General features: G+C 36.6%; 1 protein-coding gene across 1 annotated transcript; it reads right to left on the bottom strand.

Annotated features, from left to right (window-relative positions):
- Positions 1–63: 63 nt before the first annotated feature.
- Positions 64–24,736, bottom strand: LOC124207709 (probable serine/threonine-protein kinase DDB_G0277165). Its single transcript, XM_046605298.1, has 7 exons — positions 24,710–24,736; positions 24,534–24,644; positions 24,213–24,456; positions 23,178–23,320; positions 8,245–8,361; positions 8,057–8,113; positions 64–276 (listed from the first exon to the last, which is right to left on the bottom strand). The coding sequence occupies exons 1-7, from the start codon at positions 24,734–24,736 to the stop codon at positions 64–66; spliced, it is 912 nt and encodes a 303-aa protein (XP_046461254.1).
- Positions 24,737–25,025: the final 289 nt, after the last annotated feature.

Here is a 25,025-nt window from a genome sequence, read left to right as displayed (position 1 = left end):
ATTAATGATTAAAGAGAACACACTTTTTAAGAATGAATGGCAATGGGTGATTTAAACATCATGCTAATCCAGAATCCTATTGCGCCTACCACCATCTTGAATGGATGCGTTTTCAACTACTCCAACTGTAGCAGCATTGGCTGCTACATTTGGAGCCATGACGGGCGCCTGAATTACATTTGGAGCCATGACGGACGCCTGAACTGCATTTGGAGCCATAAAAGGCGCCTGAACTACTTCAGGGTTTCTCGTTTGACGTTTCCGTTCCGCCTCTTCCTGTAGTGACCGTAGTGTTCAATAACTTTACTACGAAACAGATTGGAGGCCAACTTAAAAAAGGCCATATTTTCAGCATCCTTTTTTGAAGTCTCACTGAAGAACTGTGCACGATGACCTAATAAACAGAAAATTAGCATATACATATCATTTATGAAAAAATGAAACACCATAAAATACGCAAGGAACCATAAGTTCACACTTGAACTTTGTAAACAAGGATACCCCCAATGTGTTTTCCTTTTTATTGAGAATCATTTTTTTGTGAGTTCCTGAAGAACGATTGATCTGACAGAACCAATGTGGAATCCAAAGTATAATTGTTCTCTATCGGATTCCACGGCGAGGACAGCCAAATTGAAAAGTGGCCCACAACTGAAATAGTTAAAAAAATGAGAAATTATAAATATTGCTACCAACTGCATTTTAAGAAAATAACCTCCACTGGCGAGTAAGGGGGTATTCCGACGTTTTGGACCCTACCATTTCGGCCCCATACCTTTTCGACCATTTCGGCCCGGGGCCTAAAATGTCTAAAACTGGGTCTGTAATGGCAGCTTTATTAAAATAAAATAAATAAGTGTAAGTTACTCAGAGCTTCATTTTGAGATAAGAGTTTGGCCTGTAAATCAATGGATTCTGCCTCTGAAAGCACTATTCCAATAAATTTTATGAGATTAGGGGAGTTGTTGGCGTTAACTAGAACACGGAGGAAGTTATGGAATTCTTCTACGTGGTTGTTGGTTCTGCGCATTTGCATAAACATAGACCAATTTTGGGGGGGCCAGATAGAGCTATTAATCCAGGTGTTTTCTACATAAATGCAAAAGGATAAAAGATCAGGCAAAATTCTCTTCCATCTCAATTTGATCTTTAATTTTATAGAAAAGCTTTCTGATTTTCTCAGCAGGGAGCAAATTTAAAGATAATAGTTGACGGCAGCATGTCTTAACACGAGAATCAGTTCGATATAAGAAGGCCCTAATCCAAGTTCCTTTAAATGTTTAAACTTGCGATGTGAAAAGCAAACTTTTAACATAATTTTGAACATTAACTTTAACAATTTAAAAAATATTAATAAAAATGGAACCGAAAAGGTAATAGTGTGGCCGAATTGGTAGGTCGATTTCGGACTGGGCCGAAATGGTACGGGGCCGAAATTGTAGGGTCCGAAATGCCATACATCCTGAGTAAGGTATCCGCGTTCTACAAGTTTCCTTACGGCAGCAACAGTACACAAATTCTAGCCAGCTTCCAAAAAGCGACACGCATATAAATCATCCAGATCCAAACCTAAAAGTAATGTAGATAAATTATTAAAAAGAAAAACCTACTCGTCATCACCATGTGTTTCATGCAAAACACATGGCGATGCATCATTCAAATAATGTAATTTTTTATTAAAAGCTTTGGCACTATGAGTGACACACGAAAGAGTTTTTCATCTCTATCGTGTGATACTGTGTATATGGGCCCAACTTTTAGTTCTGAGTTCAGAAATTTATAGAGTCTCTCCCTGATAGTATCGTTTGGATCGTTGCTGCAGTACTCTAGAAACAAAATTACGTTATTTTAAATAACGTTGCACATATGTGATGAATTCCATAGTCAACGATAAATCGGTGATAATCTTAAGGTAAACCACTGAAATATTACTACGAATTATTCGAATATCATCATCAGTAAAACATAAAAGTAAACATAATAAAACTTGCCTGAAAAATAGAAGATTTTTAATAATTAACTTGAAGCAATATGATCTTCTAAAAACATCAAACAATTTATGTCATCGGCTTATAATTTTTTCCAGAGAGTAAAAGAATGACAGATCTGTCGTTTTCAGAGAGAACAGCTTTGCCGCTTCTAACACAGCTAAAAGTGAACAATTTCAACAACTTTAAAATGCGAAATTTCTATAAATATTTTCTTTTCTTGCGTAGTTTTTTAAATTAGAGTAATAAACTACAATATTTTTAATCTAAAGAAAAGTTTTTATACATTCAATGCATCCACTGTGTCTCTCGTGTCGTGTTGTATGTGGCCTTGTAATTTTGTCCAATTCAGTTTACTTGTTATTCTTTTCCTGCTTCTAATCTACATTATTAAAATTACCAATTGTTTCTTTAAAATGTAGATTGCAATAATCGTTATTTACTTTCTTAATTTGTATGAAAACATTTCTGAATTGGGTGATATTGCATTCACTTCTGTTTATCTTAATGTTGCTGTCATCAGGCCGTAAATAACTTAAGGATTTCGTAAAGGGCATCTTCTTTAAGCTTTTCCAACTAAAATCCAGGTATACTTCTCAAAAAAAAAAAAACGCTCGGCAGATGGTGGATATAACACTGCACATATAAATTCTGCAATATCTAAAAATGAAACTTTATAATATTTCCTTTTTTACGCACATGTTATATGAAATTATGCTTTCCATTGTTAATAAACCGTCTTTCCAAATTCTTTGGTCATTGACATAGTATAGTATATAGTATGTATATTGTACTATTGCAGTAGTAACAAAACACAAAGGCACATGCATAGTAAAAAACACAAAGAAAAAAAAATGTGATCTCTAGATATATTTAAGAACCAAGAAAAGCTCGTTCTTCAATCGAAGAACGGCATAACGGACAAGTAATCAACTGACAAAAAAGTGTATAAGTGCACTATTTGCGAAAAAAATTTAGTGATAGGTGACAGTTATGTTATTTATACACATCTAAATAAGCATGAAAATTGTAGTGAAATGACTTATCCCACTAAAGTGCTAAAGGTAATTGTTTTGTATCTGTGAACTCCATAAAGATGAACTACGTACGCCATTTTATAAATTTGTATAGTGGTAATTTCACAGATTTTACTCAAGTAACGGAATGCGGCCACGTTCAACTGAATGACCATGATACTGAAATATTGAAGGAAAGTAATCAAAACTGCATTACACGAATGGAAATTGATATGTCAGGCTTGAGTGAGGGATCATACGAATCCGAGAATGACGAGGTAAATGAATTTTTTTTTATGTTACAAGAATTTTGCAGACAAAGCGTTTAAAATAATGTCGAACCTACGAGCAAAGTGTGGTATTCCACAAAACTGTTGAAATTGCAAAATGTTTTTCTTCTTTCGTACAGTTGTTTGTCAACAAAACTTAATTTATGATTCACAATTCGTTTCAAACGCTAGGGATCACTGAAATAGTAAAAGATACAAGTGAGGAAGTAATAGAACAGCTCGTTTCGCTAAAGCATGTATTTGACGATATGCAGTCTGAGAGAAAAGTACAAAAATTATACAAAAGACTCGAAAGATTCGTGTCCCATGAAACAATAAAAATAGGGAGACATGGATTAAGTAACAAATACAAAACGGCGCAATACATTTCAATCCAAAAAGCAATTCAGTCCCTCGTATTGGACCCAGAATTAGCAGAAGTCTTTCCTGCAACGTTAAAAGTTGTAAGAAGTAATGAGAAGTTCACGGTGTTTACACGAAATATCAAACTTAAACACATTTTCAAGAAAGCAGATTGTCCAAACAAGCAGTGAACTTAGATCACGTAATTGTATTTACTCATTGTTTTCTGACGCGGCTTCTTTGAGCAATGGAATGCGAGCTGGTCCACCTAGCGGCACAAAAGGTTCTATTTGACTTTTTATAATATAGTTCCAAAATTGAATGCTCGCCTGGCAAACAAACCTCTTATTGCAATTTCTAACTCCAAACATCTTTCAGAAGGTGGCGGATATGAGCAGTTAATGAGTTACAAAGTTCAAGAAATAAAAAAAAATAGACGGCTGGATATCTCCTAAATATTCAAGGAAAAGAAACCGTGCGTGTGCTTGGCATATTAACTCAATATACTGCTGATAATCTCGGCTTGGAGGAAGCTTTTGGGATTGACCCCTCTTTCAATTATGATGGCTGTTGCGCCCTGTGTTACGATTCCAGAGACGACATGCGTCGTATTTTTCGTGAAAACCAACTAGCAATGAGAACTAGTGGAATAGAAGGCGACGGAAATGTTGGACGCGTCATCGGAATTAAACGTTCAGGTGTTTTGATTCCATTGCTGTACTACCACATAATGAATAATATTAAATTAACGACTCAATGCTGACGATTCCAGAAGGTATAATTCAATATGTTTTGGATTGAGGGATTTTTTCCCTTTCAGAAGTTAAAAATTGCAGTGTAGAATTTAATTATCAATTTTCCTATCTAGCGTTTTTCTTCAATGCTAAAGTGATAAAGCAACATCAACCAACTAAATTTTCACCCATTCCAACACTTGGTAATGGTCTTTAACCTAACCTCATTGCCACAAAAATCTTGCAATTTTCCAAAATTAAGCCGTAAAATTCCTAAATTTAGCCCGTAATTTTTTCCAAGTTTTCTTACACACGAAGCCTATCCTGGCAACTTCTTTTGCATCTTCAAGAGTAATAGTTGACTCTTGGCTTTACGCTGAATTCTTAGAATTCCCATCACTTTACCCAGATGATTCCATTCGACCGAAAATTTATTTTTTAGTTTTCACTATCCAACGTTCATTAAGAAGAATGACGCACCAAAAGATTTTTCCGTATTTCTTTATGAAAGATTGGATGAAGCAATAAAAAACCCGCCCACACAATGAACAATTTCAAAAATCAATCCAAAACACTTGCTTTCAAACGGCAATGTGCTGAATAGCATTCTCAGCTAATTAAAGAAATGCTATGCAAATTATTAATGTTTGGAAAATATTCAAATGACCAAGAAGAGATCTCCCACATAACGCTCATCCCGCCTTTTAAGAGCGTTTCACTATTTCCATTTTGCTAAAAATGTCATTAAAATCGAAGAAGTTTTGGAAAGGAGTTTTCGTTAGCGTCAAGGCCACCTCGTCAACAGAGCTAGAATTCGGTAAAAGTGATGCATCATATGTGAGGAAAAAACATCCCCTCTTATGGTCCTGACACTTAATAAAACTATTGAATTTTGTAATGATTTCTTTTGTTGCATGGTTGAACATAAAATTCCAAGGGAAAAACACGTTTGTAGAATTGACGACTTTCTTTGATCTCTTACATGGGATATTTTCTGACGACTATTTTTTAGTCAGACGAAAGTATTTCGTTTGGTGAAATCGTACGTTTGCTTCCCCTTCCCTCCGTCTTTTCATTTTCAGTCATTTTTAGTTGATCCCTTTATCCGACCATTACTCTCAAACAAGACACTGTACCGTCAAGTTTTCTAGCTCATTATCACTTCACATTGCAAGCTGTGTGTCGGAATCAATTTAATTTTTTGCCACGTCTGTCATGAAACGAGGAAAAATTTGTCGAAAGAAGATCCATCAGGCGCTGCCACAGATGACTCTACAAGAAATTTAGGTTGGGACTTGTACGAGAACATGACTTTCATGGATGCACACATCAGACAAAGATTTTAAATTTTTTTGTCACGTTTACTTGTACCTAAACCCAATTTCTCAAAACCATGTTATTAATAGGAGATATTCAAATGCAACTTCTGTTGCATCAACGAGCAATCAGAATTTATCTCATCACTGCAATTAAGATTCATTTGACTCGAACAAATAATATGCTTAATTTCCAATTAGCCTAAATAGTGTTTCCATGGAAGAACTAAACAATGAAACTGAGAAATGTTTATCTGAAATATACTAACCTTTCATCACATAGTAGTAGGCATTCAGTTTAATTAATAATGGGTGTATGACATTCAGGCCAAGTCATTCAGACCCGCGACGTTCAGGCCCACTTTTTTTACGTGCCTTTCAGGCACGTAAAACTTTTGCAGTTTTTTTCTGAAGAGGGTTAGTTCATCTCATCAAATAAATCCCATCAATAATCCTCATTAATTACAATTCAAACATTTTTGTATTGTAGCTGACATGAAGAGTAAAGGAATCAAAAACGATTTAAGTTTTAAAATGGAGCAGCTTTTGTACGAGAGTGTCAACAGGGATAAAAAAAAGGAAAAAAATAGAAAGAAAGAACAAGTAAAGATTCGACTGATTAAGTGTGTTTTTCCCTGTGTGGCTGTAAAGGTCATGTCGAATGGAAAAAGTTGGAAACGTCATGAAAAAAAAACTTAATTTAAAGTCAAGAAACTTCATTTAGAATACGTTGCTACACACTACGATTGATCATCATTATATTTGTAAGGTTTTTTTCTATTTTTTTTACAAAGTGGTACAGAAAAATACCAATTTTTCTATAGCCATTTGTCGTTAAAATCAAAAATTTAATGAAAAAAAATAGATGAAGTCGGTTCAAATATCTTGATTGACAAGCCTGTATCAGATGATTTACACAAACCCATCAATTCTTCCAGTGGCGTTGAAAATTTCTGTTTGCCAACTAATAAAGCCTTCGTTCATATATCTTCGTCCGTAAATTTATCTCTGGCTGCTTTTGAATCATTAGTGAAATTGGGTCCTATTTTGGCTTCAATAGTCCTATTTCAAAATCATAATCTATATAACTATCATAATTCTACAATAATGTGTATGTTAACTAAAAGAACTCGAACAATTTTTAGATCGCCAAGATTCTTCCATGAAATTTCCGTTTTTGTCGAATTTGTCGCAATAGAATTTGATTATCAAAGTAGAAGGAGCTATTCTCTTAAATTACCATGCTATTCAGCAAAACACTGGCTCGGATGAATTTTTCTATTTTTTCCGGTTTTGCCGTTATTAGTTTGAGGAAAAGCCTGAATCTGTTAGCTAATATGCCAAAGGCATTTTCAATATTTTGCCTAACCCGTGACAGCCTTCAATATATTTTAACAGGGAAAAGGGGATTTGTTATTTTCTTTTTATCAATTATTTTTATAACACAGCACCTGTAGTTGAATGTTCTTTGTTTTTCTGACAGAATCTTTTTAGTCCTTGCTGGTGGGTTCGGCTTCACAAGATAGATTTTCAGAGGAAAAGCATCATCCTATCGTGTAAATATTTGATGAATGGAATGATTCATTATTGCTTCAAATATTTATAGAATAATTTTTTAAAACCAAGAAAGAACCATAAAGGAGAAATGGGTAAGTCTGATGTTGCAACACGTTAACTTTTATGGAACAGGTAGTCTCATATCTCCATTTTCAATTTCTATAGCTACTTGGGATTATGCGAAAATACTTGCATCCCTTTTTCTGCCATAGGCTCTCAAATCAATTAACTTTGTAGTAGTTGGAATCACGTAGATGGCAAACATCATCAAACTATGAAAACCTTTATAGTTAAACCAATGAGATTCGGCATTATTGGGGCATTAGATAGAAATATTTTTTCCATATCTAGCTACAACGTAATTTGGAATATTTCAAATTTTTGAAAAATATCTTGCTTTTTTCTTCCAGTCATCAATATCTGGCTTCTTAAAATACTGCGTAGACAACGCATCAGCAATTGCAATGCAAGTCTCTACAACTATTGTAGAAATGGTAAAATGATCAATCAGAAAAGAATATGACAGCGATTATAAACAATCTCCTGATGCGAGAAACCGTAATATACCAGCCAACCTTTCTTCTGAAATACGCAGATTTTGAAATATTTGAAAGTAATTTAACATTCATGTATAACAACAAGTAGGTAATTACTCACGAACAAAAATAGCCTTCCAAAACCTTGTATATTTCTTTTTCAGAATTGGAACAACTTGAGTAATAAGTTTTCAAAGATTGTTAAAGACATGCGGGTAATTGAGTAATACTACGAAAAATAAAACCATTTTAAATTTAATAACTAGGATGGAATTACAGCGTGAATGTTTTCTAAGTTCTTCAGATAAGTCTTGAAACCTAGTCCACAGTCTATCTGCACATATAAAGGATTTTTTTTAGTGAAACAAATTTTAGCATATCTTTAATTTTACCAACTGGACGTCGACGGTTCGCCATGGCTCTTTTCTTTTTTAGTTTCAACAACAAAATTAGTAAGAGTACTACTTTGGCTTTCCTTCTCCATAGTCTCATGGCATTCTCGTATTCAATTTCTGATTGTTCGGGGTATTCAAAATATTCTGTTTCCATTTGGAAATCTAATTCTTCGTGTTGTAAATAATCCTATATGACGAATATTGTCATATGAAAAATAAACGTTTTGACACTATTGACAGTTACAAAATGGCAGATTTTTACCAAACAACATCTGCTATTGTGACAAATTCCTCGCAATTTTTCCGGTAACACATTTTGTAGTTTGAACAAACTTTTAGTGTAAAATCTTGTTCACTCCGTACGTAGCGATGCGAAACAAAACAGAAACGCTATACGTAACGTAAATATAATGCAAAAGGCGTGGGTATGAACGATACTTTAGATCTGAAGCCATTATTGCACTTTTTCTCAAGACCGAAGAGGAGTTTAAAGGATTTTGAATATACGTCACATTTAATTTATAGATCTTCGTTGCTAAATAAACATTCAGACATATCATTCAGACATTCATTCAGACGTTTCAGAACAAATAAGACTTATACTTTATCTATTGGTTCTTCTCTCCCTAAATTCTCGTGAGTGGGGGGTGGGGTGGGGTGTAACGACGGGATCAAGAGACACGAGGAAGCTATCAATTAAATCATAAAAGTCTTTCCTTTATAGATTATTCCAAGATGCATCAAAATTTGTTTTTACATTTATTTTGATATTTCGTAGGAGGATACTTTACTGATAGACGTCGTTGAAAACATCTCGAGTAAGAGGAGGCCTGGTCTTGGCTTTTGCCTTATCGAAAAAAAACTCTTATTAAGTAAAAATATATGACCGCTCACATATTCTTCCTAGTATAAAAAACACGGAAGTAGCTTTAGGATTGTTTCTAGCTTATAATTTTTTTTACATTGTTCTTTTGCCGTTTAAAAAGGAAATTTGTGTTGGGATTTTTTAAACATGTGGGATACAAAAACCCAGCGTCACGTCCAGAGCAGTTTCTAATCTCATAAATGCTGTTCCACTCGCATTTCAAACGTAGTGTACTAGGTTGCTGCTTACTGGTACTTCAAAATACAAGTATTCGTAACAATCAACCAAACGCTTACGCTTTTCGCTTTGTTTTAATTCATCTAAAGTTAGTTACTTAATTGGCCACTACTTTTAAACCAATGAATTAAAAAAAATCATATTAACTTCTAAATTCTTATGACATCTAATACGAATAATTTAGAATGCAGAACAACGCATATTAAAATTGTTAACATGAAATTCATTTAGGTGATTTCTTGGAATGGAATACGCCCAAAGTACGAAAGCTCAACAGATTTTTTTCCTTTTATAATCAAGGTTGTCTGCACCATTAGCTCAATCCTCCCTCTGTCTGCACCAATAGTGCTGTCCCGTGACCTTGGGAATGTGCGCTTAGTTGGTTCCATACAGCAAATTCATTACTGGTACATCGAGTAAAACAAAAAGTCGACGGGGCATCGTAGACCAGACTGCTGAACATATTCATCTAGCAATTTTGTCGATGTCACCGAGAATTTTGACATTTTTCAGATGACCCTTCTTAGAGTATAGTTCCGTTGCCGCATTTATGATTTTTGTAGAAAACCAGCGATTTGGCTGCCAGATTTTATCATTTCATCGCGTTCCAATATTACCCCATTCCTTTGGTCAACCACAACATGTTATTTAAAAAACGATTCGGCTATGGATTGGTTATCGACCGGCAGTTTTCAATTCCTTGTCGGTCTCATATCCATCAAGGATTTCAGGCTCCAAACGTGAAGGTGAATATGTAAAAGAAAATTATCCCGTAGATCACGTAGTTGAACTAGAGAGAGAACGTGAACTTGAACCAGAGCGCCGAGGTGAACGCAAAGGTGAACGCGATCGCGATGGTGAACACGAAGAACGCTAACGCAGTGGTGAACGTGGAAGTGAACGTGAAGGTGAACGCGAACGTGGCGGTGAATGCGGTGGTGAACACGAAGGTGAACGTGGAGATGAACACGACTAATGAAGTCGCTAACGGTCGCTAGAGTCGGTACTAAAGGAGTAAATCAAATAAAAACATAATCAGGGGTGCGTCCAAAGTAAAAAAAAGTTAGCTGGGCTACCTAAGTTGAACGTTTAGACAGCCTGGCTAGCTACGTGCTAGCTTGGCACGTGATCGCTTCAGCGACTGCCATATGCTGGCTCAAAAGAATTTTCAGCTACAAAATTCTGATAGTTTGGCAACAGGAGATAACAGGAGAAAAAAGGAAAGAAAATTATTTAAATTTACCTGCCGTTGTTCTTTTTGTTTGGTTTTCATTTTATCTCGTATATCTTACCTACCCTACTTTTTCTTTCTTCCTTTGTCGTTAGTGTCGACACCCCTTGCAAAATATCAAACTGTTGCCAGACAGTTCAAATGCAAGCTTTTCAGATTTTCTGCGAAGCAACAATGCAATTACTAGGGAAGCAAAATCATTTTTGTTGTCATCACATGCAAAAAACTTCTAGAGGTCGTCGATTTGACGGCAGTTTTTAAAACATAGAACTTTGGCAACCATAATATTGGACACCAAAGGCAACAAATAATCGATTCCTGACGTTGGAACAATAGAAATTCGAGAAATCAGGATAACCAGGCGTTCACCTTAGATAGCCCAGCTAACTTTTTTGGACTTTGGACGCACCCCATAAATAGTAGCGATGTCTTACCCGCTGTAAACCAAATTGTTGTTTGACTCCTCAACCTTTAATTGAAATTCGGTAAACCATTTAATTTTAAAAATTGTACAAAGAAATAAATAATAAAAGAAATGTTTTCTTTAATAATGGTGGTTTTTTTCTTTTTTTCTCGGTATCTCAAGTTGATCGAGTTCCGATTATAAATTGCCTAAACGGATTATTTCTCTATCGTCCCACTTTGCACGTGCTGCATTTTTTTCCTCCTTGCTATCGAAGCTTATTTTGAAATCTGTATCAAATGATTCGTACCAGTCTGAGAACCTCTATTCCTTTATCAGTTGAGGGGATATTGCCGTTAGAAATAGTTTTATTCTCCTTGTGCAGAGGTACTAATCGGCTTTTCTTGTTTATAACTTAGCCATCAACCGATCGTCGACTGCGTCATAACCATAAAACAACCCACCGTCGTCATTTTTTCCACTTAAAGTATTGCTGTTTTCGCTCGTTCGAGCATGTTTTTCAAGCTTTCTGGGACGTTTCATTAGAGATCTCTTATTCGTCTTTGTTGCATCATCAGCATGATCCAATCCACCAACGTTGTCATTTCTACTTAGAGTATCGCTGTTTTCGTTCGGTAGAGCTGGTCTGTCAAGCTTTCTTGGACATTTTCATCTGGATCTCTTGTCCGCCCGCTTCCTTCTTCGCTTTCGGTACAAAGTCGCATTTGTTTTTTTTACTTGATCTGTTGTCTATCAATCGCCATATAACAGGCTAGTACGTGGTAGCAATTACCCAAGTATTCGTATGTGCACGATAGTTGAGGGAAGAACGTGACAATATTTGAGGTACCTAGAGTACCTATGATGTAAAATTTTGTTGCCTGTTGTTGGCCTGATTGAGATTCCATCTTTATCATTTACGACATAAAGAGCTCTTTCATATACTGAAACGCAATCTTGATCTTTATTTGTGAGTCCAAATATTTTTGAGCAACGTTTATTTCTCACTTTTCGAAATGTTTGCTGACTTTTTTTCCGCATTCTTCATTTTTGGATAATGTTTTCAGGATGAACCATTTCTGGAAGAATAGGATTGTCTTCTTCTTGATTGTAAACAAATTCCAGTTTAGAAAGAATCCAGTACTGTCAAAAGTTGTAAAGGCCTCGTATGATTTCACCGTTGTAATATTGAGAGAGTTGGAAAAGCCACAGTACCATTGCGTCGATTGGGCATTTTTTCCAGTTGTTGAGACCTTTTTTCAAAAACTATGCACCATTTGTAATAATGTTCAAATGGACAAAAGTGCAAAAACACTAATGATGCCCACCCCCAGAAAGCTCATATGAACAGCTAATGACTAATAAAACAAGTTTTTGAAAAAAGATGCGTGCATAATTTATTCATTCGTAAAACTAAACATTTATAAACGGCAAAAATAATTGTTAAACATTGACGTAGTTTATTAATACCGCATTATATCCGAATGCTAAAAATAACCAGGTTCAATCGCATTTCAATATGAAATCGAAAAACAACTTTATTTACTTGATTACTGCCTAGTTGGCTCCCGACTATCGTTGCTATGTTGTTAATGTGTCGTGATTCAGTGATGTAACTAGAAGAAAACTATGTCGTTTAGACATCGGAAATTACACACATGATTCCGACATAGTTCTGAGATGTCTGTGCGACCCAATCTCCCATAGATAAGAAATTAATGTAAAAAGGTAAAAAAAATTGTTTCTAGTATGATTTGATTCTAATAAGACCTATAGAATCCCAAGATAGTACACTAACCACTAAACCATGAATCGATATAAAAATCATGAAATTGAACTGAGACATTACAATTTGTGATTGCTATATTGTTTCTTTTATTGGTTTACATACTATATTGGAAATCAAAAACCTTTCTGATATAAGCGTATAACACATCACAAGACTTAATTCTTCAAAATATGGTCACTTGATAAAATTTTGCAAATTCCCATATACTCTAAATCATATTACATATAGTTGTAGATAGCATTCAATATATATATTTATGAAAACCTGAACTGAAAAAAAATGTTATATTATGCGTGCTAAGTAGGCCTATATAGTGTAAGTTGATCACAGCTCTTAGCTCTAGTATTATTGACCCGATATATTCTTATTAATGCTCTATAACAGCAACAGTTATAATGGCTCCCTACGTACAGAATTATTATAGGAATTCATTTTGACTAAATGTTTACAAAAATCTATAAGTTACAAGCCCAGCGGAGAAAAAATGAGAAAAATCGTGCATTATTATCCTCGAAATCAAATTTGGGTTATAAGACTACCGATCTGTCTCTTTTGGTGACTTTTAATCATCGTTTTCAAAATTTAGATACCTAGTATCGATTTGTGTCGATACCTAACTACCGATAGTCGGTAACCTTTTTAACTGATGATGATGCCGAATAGAATATTTAATTATACCTTCACTTCATCAAATTTTATAATTTTTTGAAACAGATACTTGTTTTTACTCAGATTTTCCATATTTACTGAACTTAACAGAAATGCAACCGAGCTTTCATATTTATTTCTTTCACTATGTATCTACAATGGTGGGAAGAGGAATGATGTAAACATGGATTTTGCCGAAACAATTTTATTCACCAACGTAGTTCCATTTTATCTGTAATGCATCGTGTGCATATGGTTTAAAAAAGATTGCATTTGGTTTGTTTTTGACGAACAATTCCTCCTAGTTTACTATCGGAAATTCATATCGTCGATACGCAGGTACTATATCGGAAATCGTTTAAGATCTAAAAACTAATGATGTCAGCTATCTCGTTTATTCCAACACCAGCACATCATAAATCAACAGCAATGACTCGACAATATACCACCATGACCAAATTCGATGTCATCAACAAAACGGATTGGAAAAGGAATGTTCTAGAGGAAGCCATTTGGATGGTAGACTTGTCCCCAAACGTCGTTTGTAAGAGGGGCAAAATCTGATGTTGCAGAAATTGTGATGAGATAAAAATGATTTCCGTCCTCACAAGCTCCACTGATATCTGTATTCTTAATAACAACACAAGAAAAAAATAATTATGAAAGAGTATTCTCACTTAAGGTTGTTCTTGATTTCACCGATGCAAGGTTGGGCGAGTGGCTTTGACCCCATCGTCTTCGGAGGACCAACGATTTTTAAAAGGGTGGCTAAAAGCAATCCATACGATATGTAAATGAAATTCAGTTTCCTTGAAGAGAATAATATGAAAGGCCCACATATAAGTAAGCCTTTTCTTCAAATCAATTGCTTACCCCTCCATTGCAGGTACGCTTAAGTTCAATCAAATTCGCCATTTCCTCATAGCCTCTATGAGTTGCCATTGTATTCCACCAGCATAGAAACTTTCTTGGCCATCTGCATTTCAAATCAAAATATAAGACAAATAAATTAATGTTTATTACATGTAAATCATAATTTGATTGAATTAATTAATTAATTGAATTTGAAAATAAAGTCTAAATTCTCTACTAAATTACCTTCGATGTTGGATTCCTGATTTTATTTCTTTAAGATTTTGCTAGTTGAAATTCACTCGTAGTCAAGTTCTCTTAAAAATAATACCAATGCGATGAACTAGCAATACATTACAGGCACAGTTATACAGCGATACTTACAAACTTCACAGAAGAATTATGTGTTCTGTGAAGAAGTGTATTCAGATTTAAATTCAATTCTATCCCACATTTTCAATGCTGCCAGGATCGGGCAATAAAATTGAACCGTCGTTTACTTCTATGCCTTTTTTTAAAATATCAAGATGATTAGCCACTTAATTTTAAACATTAACTTGAAATGCAATCCCTGGACTGGTTGGAAATATGTTCATTGAATCCAAATGAGTGTTAGCCTCAGCAGTGTCTCTGCTGGTAGACAGGGTACGTTATAAAGAACACATTTAAAAGAAAGTAATGACAACTTTAGTATTTAGGCTAGTACAAAACGTTTTACTATTACAATAACCAATTTTTGAGTTTCTGCGAAGTAAACGACGGGAACCGAATAATACAAGTTAGTAAGCAATAATTGACAACTTAATGTATACAAACGAAAAATATCTTTAAAATTTACCAAGTGTCGAATTCTCACGTGATTCACTCGTTGAACGAGAAAAAGCGTGAGCTAAGACTGTACGATTCGCAATGTCTTAGATATTACATATATCATCACCTGAAAGAACAATAACATGGCTTAATAAGCTGATAACACAGGGACGAGGAGAGACTCGGTTTCTTTCTACATATGGGCATGCGACTGTTTGACGACAGCACGCTCATGAATTGTTTACAAAATGACAGGTTGGACATAGATCTGTCAGATATTGAAAATAGCTAACCTGCCATCCGCAGTTGTTGGATATTGTTTCGTATCCAACTAATGTCTCACAAGTTTCCCTCCCCTGTCTTTCTGACATGTATGTAAAGGTTATTTATATTACTCTCTGGAAATCTCATTGATATTATCTGATATACAATATTGTAACTGTTTATTGCAAAGAAGTTAATACAACGTTGGTGTAAAAACTATAAACTTAATAAGGTCGGTAATTGTTTAAAACCTTACGGTTTGGATCAGATTTTTCAGGAGTGGAGTCATAACAGCAAGTTCCATATCATCAGCAAAAACACCCAATGAAAGGGAGAGATTGAACAATTTAGTAATAGGTGTAACAAGTATTTCAGCATACTTCTTCATCGAGAACATCAGTGCTGGATCAAGAAGAAGATTTGGTAGGACAGCAAGCAATCAGCTGGAGACACAGGAAAAAAAAACGCCGTGAAAACACGAGAGGCAATCATTTCGTCCGGTTCCAAAGCTAGGACGGAAGGGAAGATCGCATTTCCTGATCCTTGTAGGGGAAGAAGTCACTAAAGAAGTTTTCCTTGTTGAAGCAGAAATTCTGAAGAAGAGTCGAAAGATCATCATGGGATGGGAGGTGGAGAGGTGATTTCTTAAAAAAAACGAGTAGACGATCCTGAATAATGACCTTTTCCAAGCGAGCTGATTGATTTTTGAGGTAATAAAATAAATTTTAGCATTAGAAATTAGCATCCTTAGTTTCCCCGAGGCGTCATGTAAAATCTTCTTTTTGATTGTCGAAGCCGTCAACTTCAAACGCCTCAACAGCCTTCTCACAAGTTTCCGATAAGAGGTAATGACTTGATTGTTCCAGGATTATCACAGCAAACTGAAAATAACCTTTCTTGAAGTAAAGCATGTTTTTCCAGTACATTAGTCAAGCCTGAATTATACTATTATTCAATAAGACGAGAAATGTCGTTAGTTTCTTCAGTGAGAAGAGGAAGTGTGAGGAGATCTGATGCGAATTCGTCAAGATCGATAGCTTTGCGGTTTTGGAGTGCGACTGATTTTTAGGGACGATCTTAACGTTCGGCATTGGCAAGCCAATGAACAGCGTGATGGTCACTCAGAATATCCAATGCGTGACAGTCCAGAACCTAGTTGTCCACTCTTGTGGTATAACTAAGTCAAGAGCATGACTGCTGTTATGAGTCTATTCCGTAACACGCTGAATAAGGTCACAAGATTGAACGAAAACACGTATTTCTGACATAAAAGATTGCTCAGAGAATCTACATGGATGTTGAAATCTCTCGCGATCATAAATTTTGAAGGAGTAGGTATATAAGCATCTCAAAAAGATCATACTCAACCAAGAACCGAATGGCACTAAGTGACGGTGAGCGATTTATTTATCACTAGTCATATTGTAGTGCCATTCACAGAGAGAGAAGCAAGGAATTATCCAAATGATGTAGGGCTGAAATCAACTCTGAGATGTTTAACACAAATAGAGTCACAAAAGAGTGGGGCAACTCCACCACCACGACCACTAGTTACTGGAAAGCTGCGTATTGGAGAGTAGCCTGAAGGGCAAACATTACGAAGTATAACGTCACCATAGCCTACTTTCAACCAAGTCTCAATGATACCGTATAATTCTAGACCAGTGACAGTCAGATGGTAATTGAAAATGTGCTGTTCAACAGTTTTCGGTTAATACAGATTCTACTGAACCCCGACAGTTATTAATTAAGTCGAAGTGGCTTACATTAAATTAAAAAATGTTTAACTGAAATTTCTGTGTCTAACAAAAATTTTTTTTTTTATTTATTTATTAGGTTCTAATGTCCATTGCTGTAGTTCTTTTTTTATTTTTTCGAAAGAAGCTGACGTCTTTTCGATCATTAGGGAAATGCTGCACCGCTTACCGTGTAAGTAACTCGTAGGAGCCACACTCTGCATAAGGAGTGGTGAAGGGTGGCTGGTTGCGTCAACTATGCAGCCAATCGGGTTGCGGGTACGATTCGCGACTGCGAGGTGGCATTTGCTTTTTGAATTGGTTTCACATGATGTCTTGCGTTTAATGGTTTTTTTTATTTTAATTGTTTAAGTTAATGTTTTCGTTAGCCAATCCCTTGGTTGGTATTGTACGTCACGGTACAGTTCACCAGCTCAAATTTTTCATGCAACGTCCGTCTGCCTCCGCTCTTGCTTCCTTTCTGGAGACGCAGCATAGTGAGTGATGCTTTTTTTTTCTTTCTAGTTGAACGTTATTGTTGTTGTTTTGTGTCTTTTTTTTTGTCGCACACAGCGTGATTTTGGGACGAAACCACAACAGCAACATATGTGTCAGTCTATTATACTGTTCCCTTTTTTTTCTCGCCTTCCCTGGTATTCAGTCAGTCTTGTAGAGTAGTGCCCAAAATTTTGCTTCGAAATTGTTGAGAACAAAGATGTAAACACGGTATTTTTACTTTGTCATTGACGCTGGTTACATGCGAGTTTATTTTTTTCCCCGACACAGTTACAATAAAGATTAATGAACGCTAACCTATCGGTATTGCTATTGTCATGGCCTGAAGAGGTTTTGCATGTCTAATCTCGCAAGCGCGGTCCCAGACGCATTCCGCTTCCGCCCTTCGGATGCGGCTGTTTTTACTGCTTTGAACCTTACTATGTATGTGGTCACTGCCTATTGGTTGACTTGTTGTCCCGCTGCGGAATTTACGTGCTCATCTCCTCCTTTCTGTGGTTGCGGTTATTAACGGTGTGCCTTGCTACAGTTGGCAATCAACTGGTATAGGCCAAATCATCGTTCAGACTACGGCTCCTCTTACGTATTTCGTTTAACGTTTCAAATGTCAACTTTTTCCGGCACGCTCAGTTTGGACTACGTTTTGCTTATATTTTTTCGTACTACTAAGAGCATGTGTTTGTAGAATTACAGGTTGGTAGCAACGCAACTTGTAACGACAAAACGTTTTACGGAATACATCAATTACACAAAACCAGAGTATTGTGCAAGAATTTTTCAGCGAAGACCCTTGTCTTGGTGACGATTGTTATGGGAGGGGAAGTGAAATTCAGCCCACGTCATGGGCGTGTTGAACAGACGAGCGCTTTGTATGTTTGGCTTAGGCCTTTATAATTGAAAAACAGTTTGCTTCTTTTGTCATCTGACTGGTTATGGGCTAGTTAAGCATTGACGCTACACAGACTAATGACGCACTAGATCATGCTCGATATAGATTTCACCTTGGTTGGGATGAACTTGACACATCTACCCGGTGGCTCGTATGGTAGTTAACCATATTACCGGCATTGGCGTTATGTGAACGTAAATGGTACTGAATGTATTGGATTCACTGTTTTTCGCGCAATGGTTGTGCAGAAACAGCTATCGGGCGATGCTCACAGCGAGGAAAAAGCAAACAAAACTATTATCGCTTTAGCCAGTGACGCGTATGGCGTTATGGGTTCTACCTATTCGTGGCGAATTGGTCTCTGATGGTATATTTCGCTCTAATTTTAGTAAGCACTACCGCATGCCGTGGTCGATTGCTCGACTTTTCCTATTGCTTGTTTACTCAGCCGACTGGTTGGCATTTTGCGACATGACTTTGCATGGGAACACAATTTTGCTATATTGGTAGGACGAAGACTGTGGTAGAACCACAGCGAATTGATGGCATACCGTTGCCCATTCGGCATCAAATTTTCTTTATGTTACTTTAGACCAACTACTCGTGCCGTACAAGCACCAAACGCCCCTCCATTAGCATTTCATTTTTAAATTTGCATCACGGACAAATTATGTATTCCTAATTTAACCAACTATCACGAAAAGTGCATTTGTTTAACTTGGGTTCATGTGCCTTTTTAAAATTCAACAAGTCTTTTGAAAAATAAACAACCCTGCTGACCAGATACTCATACGCTTTTAGGTTTGTTTTTTAGTTTTTATTTGGGGGGGGAGGGGGTGGGAGGAAGATTGGCTCAGAAATCACAATATCTTGTGCCAACGTACGACTTGGTTTTAGGTTTTCCCTTGAGTGCGACGCCACCGTGACGGTAGCGTTGACATCTTCCGACTTAGGCCGAAACACGGTAGCTAATGAACGATGCGCTAATGAGAATTTGTTATTCTGCAATAACTTTGTAAGGAAAAAGTTTTGTTTGCAATAACAAAAAAATTGTTAGAAGAAAATGTGGTTGTGCTTCTGTTTGTGTCTTTGATTGCGTGTGTTTATGCCATGATTGGTTCCTTTTGCTAAAAGGCCAGACATTGGATCTTGTAACTCGTAGGGATGTCTTTTGTAAACTGAGGCAGTTGGGTGTAGTGATTCTCTACCGATGGCGTCATGAGTTTAATTAGAGTTCTCTGTCTGAGATATCCTTAAGAGGGTGATGGCATGACCACCGTATTGCAAGATTTCACGCCAGACGTCAAACTGAGGTGTGGACCAAGTATTGGAAAGTTGGTTCTCGGGTTTTGGGGAACACCCGTAGCTCGGCAGTACAACAATGGAGTGGAACTCGAAGCCCAAGTTGTAGGACGTTTAAAGAAAGACGTCCACGGACGAGTGTGCTACCCGGCCGCAACCCCCCTTTTTTCGGCAAAACCCTGCGTTTTGTCACATGCGTGAGTTTCCCACATTTGGGGAAAAAATCCTTAAAGCAAAAAAAACTAATTCCCAAATTATCCCTGTACACGATTTTTAATTTTTACGTCAGTAAACTATGAAATCCCTATAACGTCGACATACATCAGTGAAGCGACCGAATCTTTGTAAACTTCTACAGGATTAAATTCTTGGCGCTGAATCTGAGCTGTCTGTAACTCATGAAACTTTCTGTAACTTCCAAATTTAAAGACAAGTGGTACAATGCAAAACCTTACGCCGAAAGATTTCAGATTCAAGCAATTTTATAGTTTCTGTTTTCGTGAAACCACCAATAGTAATCGGAATGATTGCATACACACAAAAAGTGCGTTGTCAAAGGAAATAATCACTTAATTTTAATTTGGCATACACATTGTTGGTAATTTGACTCTTTTGTACTTTGATTTGACTTTTTCCCATAGATGCGACTGTGTTCTTTTTTATTACTGCGGTGCTTACTGTTGAGGGCTGTTTTTTTTTACCTGCTGCTCATGCGAACCACACTGGATGCAGTAAAGTTGTGTAATCCATTCCGTTGCAAATTGCAAATTAGAAAAAAGTTTTTGGAAGGGAAATGTTGGTGCTTTTGGTTTTTTTTTTTTCCTACAAATCTCAAAGCAGAAGCTTGAGATGAGCCACCCGAACCGGACGTCAGACATTGCGTTGTCATTTCTTTAAATGTTTGACATTGGCGTGCGGGAATGCAAAGGACGTGTCTTGGACGGTGGGATGGGAAAGCGGGTTTCTCATATAGCGTTGTCTGCAAGTCATGAAAAGGGCGTCCCACTGTCGGCAATATTCAAACATCGCCTTACTCGACCACTAGATGGCTCCTCTACATCTTCAATGATGATCGGTCTCTGGTTTATAGGCACCACTGTGCTTCACTGCTGTTTATCCTGACCCACCTCTCTTCTCTCTCTCCCTTCTTCTTTTTCCATCACGCTAAGCGAAAGGTTCTCTCTCGACTACGCTCTACTTTCCTTGCAGGTGGTGGTTTCAACAGGCACAGCTTATTCAGAAGACACCCTTACAATCCAACATAACAAACTTAGAACTGGTTTTGTTCACTTGGAAATGCTTTTTAAGGTTTCTGATGGGTTGGAAGTGTTTTTACAGTAGCGTGAGTAATAGCAATACGTATTGGGTGACTGGTTATGACGTTTGCAATACATTTTTGTCAGCCGCAGTCTTGTATGGATAGTTGATTTTGACAAAAGGTTCTTCTACCCACAGTGTCTATCAGGCAATGTTATTTCGAATCACCACAATTTCGTAACGTTCCTTCACACTATGAATTATTTGTTTCAATGAAGCGGGTTTTGTCTGCAAAAACGTTATTGATCGTTGAAAATACAATTCCGATTTCCCAATTCTGAAGCCATTGAAACTTTCATGTTGAAACTGGCATAGGGTGTTTTGCGTCACTTCACATAGGGGATAGTCATATCGTTTGATAAAGTTATGGGGGCTAAGCGACATTTGAGTATGATTTAATTTTTGGTTTCCACAACGTTCGATATCGTGATTGATCTGATAAAAAGCGCTCACACCAAAAAATATTTCCGTGCCAGTATACTGCTTTTCCTCATATGGTAGTCAGCCGCGGAACCTGCGCTGGGAGTGTAAGTTGTTTAATTCCTTAAAAGCAACCTCCGATCCTTGGCACTGTTGTCTGCAATTTTAATTATAACTACTTAGGGTGAAATTCTTCATTGTGCATATTAAAAGCATGTCTCGTTTCAAAAACTGAGTGTGGACGCGTAGATTCCACTGAGTAGCATGTTTTGCATTTAAATTCGACGCCTTTTTTGGGTGTGTGCATCGAATCGATATGGCGAACAACCTCAGTCTTGGATTCATAACAACAAAATAGACAAGCATTTAATTTCCCCTTAGATTTCGGTGTAATATTCAAGTCTTTTGGTCGAGGTGTAGTAGGCCTATTTGAGGGTTGAAGTAAATTGTTATGTTCTTTCGTAATTTTTTCAGCCTTTAGAAGTTCCAATTCTTTTTCTGAGGTGCGGTCAGAGTAAGCTTTATAATTTTTTCAAGACTGTGAATTCCCTACAAAGAAAAAAAAATAGCCTAAAAGGAAGTAAACACGGCCAGTAACTTCCTCTTTACCATTTTCAAAAGGTCCATCGAAGTTTTGTGATCTACTACATCCTGAATACAACAAGCCTCATCGGGTATGGGAGAATCGAGTTCCAACTTTTTTTTTAACTCGACAGAAATTTTACCAATAATAGCTTGCAGACTTGAGATTTCCTACAAAGAAAAAAAATTAGCCTAAAAGGAAGTAAACACGGCCAGTAACTTCCTCTTTACCTTTAAATTGGTTTTGGTTGTGGTCACTTTACAGTAAGGCTATTACTGTTATACTCCTCATTGCCTATTGCCCTGTTGTGCTAATTTTCTCTAACAGCAAAGTAAACAGATAACACATCATTCTAAGTTTCTTTTCGGTTTTCGTCACTTTTCCACCTCATTTCTGTTACTTGTTCAGTTCAGTGACAGAACGCGGTCCATTGCGCGCGATCGACGCCGATCATTGCGGTGTGATGGTGTACGTTTCAACAACAGCAGTTGCTCGTTGCTGCCTGTCGCAGGACAAACCTGGGCGATTACGTTCTCCTCTTTCTCATAACTACTTCTTTCATGAGGAACAGTAGTTTTTCTGATCAGTCAAACAAAACGAATCCACCCAACTTACCTCATAGGAGTTAAACAACGCACCTTGTTAGGACTGGTTGAGGCAATCGAGTTACGACGTCTACTTCCAAACAGGTGGGCCTTGTTTGTAATGTATTTATCCTCGATAATGGGTGCCTGACAAACATTTAAATCCAACCAAGTTACAAAACATTTCTGGTTTGTGTCTCACTGTAAGGACGGCAGCGACATTAAAAAGAACATTAAAAACAACGCTATAGCGCCGTGAACCTAGGTGGTCTGGGGCGAGTGGCTATTTCTTACAGCTAGTGACAACAATTGCTACTAGAGTTGTAATACACTTTTGGCAATTGAACGTTCAGAGAATACAATTGTAGCAATGGACAAAAACTAAAAAATCACGACGAGAGTACATACGGAAAATTTACGTAGGGAAATCAAGAAATGTACATAGGGTGAAATTTGTACCGGACATCCGAAACTTTGAAGTCTATTCCTAAAAAAATTGGAAAAAAATGAATTTTTTTCAATTTCATATTTTAATTAAATTAATTTGAAAAATGTACCTTTTGCTGCTGTTGTGCAATTTGTGGAAGTAAAGTTGTGTCCTGGAAGCTGTATATTTGGTGAAATATATAAGGTCTAACTTTACCGCATTGATACAGGGTTTTATACATCCTAAGGTATGCAATCGACGTCACCTTATATTCTGTAAATTTAAAAAAATAATTACGAAAAACATGAAAAGGAAAAAAAAATTAAGACTTACATGAACCAAGAATAACCACCAGTAAGGTAAAGCCAAACTCTTTTCCTTTTGGAAAACTAAACTCATTTTTAATCCATCCATTGTCTTTTATGTTCTTGTCCAGGGCCGGCTGTACTACGTGGGGTATACCCCACCCCCTGGAAGTAGTGACATCTTGACGGAATTTTGGTACCGGAAAAAATTGGGTCCAGGAAGAAATTTCCTAAATATATATGACTAGAATAAAATTAATGAAATTAAAATATATATAAAAAAATAATACCAGGTCATGATATCCTCGTGGAACAGAAATGGGCAATTTGCTTTCGTCCATTTAACGGATGGAGTCACGCGCAACGGATACTCGTTAGCGGTGTTGCAAAACCGAAAAAAAAATATTTCACAACTGCTGACGAAAAAAAAAAATTGTAATTCCGAGTAAAACACCAAGCAAGGTAGGTTACAACAAGTGAAATCTTATGAGAGCCGCAAACGAAACGCCCCGCCTAGTCTAATGCGAGTCGCTAACTGCGGAGACTATTTCCAGCATCATTTGAAGAAATTTGAGCGGGGTGGCCAATGCAAAGCTGAGCGGTGTTGAGCTTGTCCACGTAATGCTTTGGCTCTTCAATGATGTATAGTGTCGGTAGCGGCAAAGACAATTTTATTCACCTTGGTGATTACTTGGCTGTCAGTCATCCATATGGATGACAAGATCAATTTGCAGCATTTGTTTGACAAGCGTTTGGCCATTGAGAGAAACTGAATTCTATTTGTTATTCAACCAAAAATGACCTAGACAAAAATTATATAATAATTTGAAATAATGAAAAAAAAATTGTAATAAATGAACCTCTAGCAATGTAGTCACTTGTGGACAGCGAATCGCTTGAAGAATGATTGGATTGGTCAAATGGGTGATAACCCGACAGCATTAGAAACAGCATCACCCCTATGCTCCAAACATCGACAACCTCCGTATATGATCGACGAAGGACGATTAAAACAACTTCTGGAGCTAAATAAAGTGGTGTGCCACAATATGTCTTGCAGATGGTGTCGTCTTTTACCAACTTGGATAGACCGAAATCAGTAATCTAAAATTTAAAAAAACATAAAAAATTAGGTGATGAATTCAAGAGCCAATACCATTTGCAAAAAAAAAATATTTTGCAGTGGATTCTTCAAGTTGTCCCCCGTCAATTAAAAATTCCCGCAAATCACCTCCACTCATCAATTCTAGCATTAGGTAGATCGAATTGCGCTTACAGATGTTGGCTTCCAACTAATGATGTGAAATATTAATAGATTGGTCAATATGCACTAGTAAAAGAAATTGAAAAAAAGAACCTTCACAACACCAGGATGATCTAGCATTCTTAGCAAATCTAACTCCTTATTTAGTTTGTCGACGAGTCTCTTTTTTTGGGACTCGGTGAACTTTCTTGATTCCCTTGTTAGGCATTTAATGGCATTTTTTCTGTTGGTTTTTTTGTTCACAGACAACCACACTTCTCCATATAAACTGCAATAATAACATTTGTTAATAAAAAGTAAATTTCTGCATATAAGAAATTCTTACCCTTTTCCAAGATGGCGAACAATAATAAAATCATGATTCAGTTCTTTTGGAAAATTGGAATCAACATGATTTGAGTCTAGGTAT

This window comes from Daphnia pulex, chromosome 2, assembly GCF_021134715.1.
Source record: "Daphnia pulex isolate KAP4 chromosome 2, ASM2113471v1".
Lineage (NCBI taxonomy): Eukaryota > Metazoa > Arthropoda > Branchiopoda > Diplostraca > Daphniidae > Daphnia > Daphnia pulex.
The sequence above is the reverse complement of the archived record's forward strand: the minus strand, read 5'-3'. Positions and strand labels throughout refer to the sequence as shown.

What these genes read in the sequence shown, in the direction of transcription:
- LOC124207709 (XM_046605298.1), bottom strand. Translation starts at nt 24,736, where the DNA reads ATGCTAGATCATCCTGGTGTTGTGAAG. An exon ending in AAGTGACTACATTGCTAGAG is followed by an intron (nt 23,321 to 24,212) that starts GTTCATTTATTA and finishes TTAAATTTACAG; the next exon opens with AATATAAGGTGACGTCGATT. An exon ending in TATGGAGAAGGAAAGCCAAA is followed by an intron (nt 8,114 to 8,244) that starts GTAGTACTCTTA and finishes TTATATGTGCAG; the next exon opens with ATAGACTGTGGACTAGGTTT.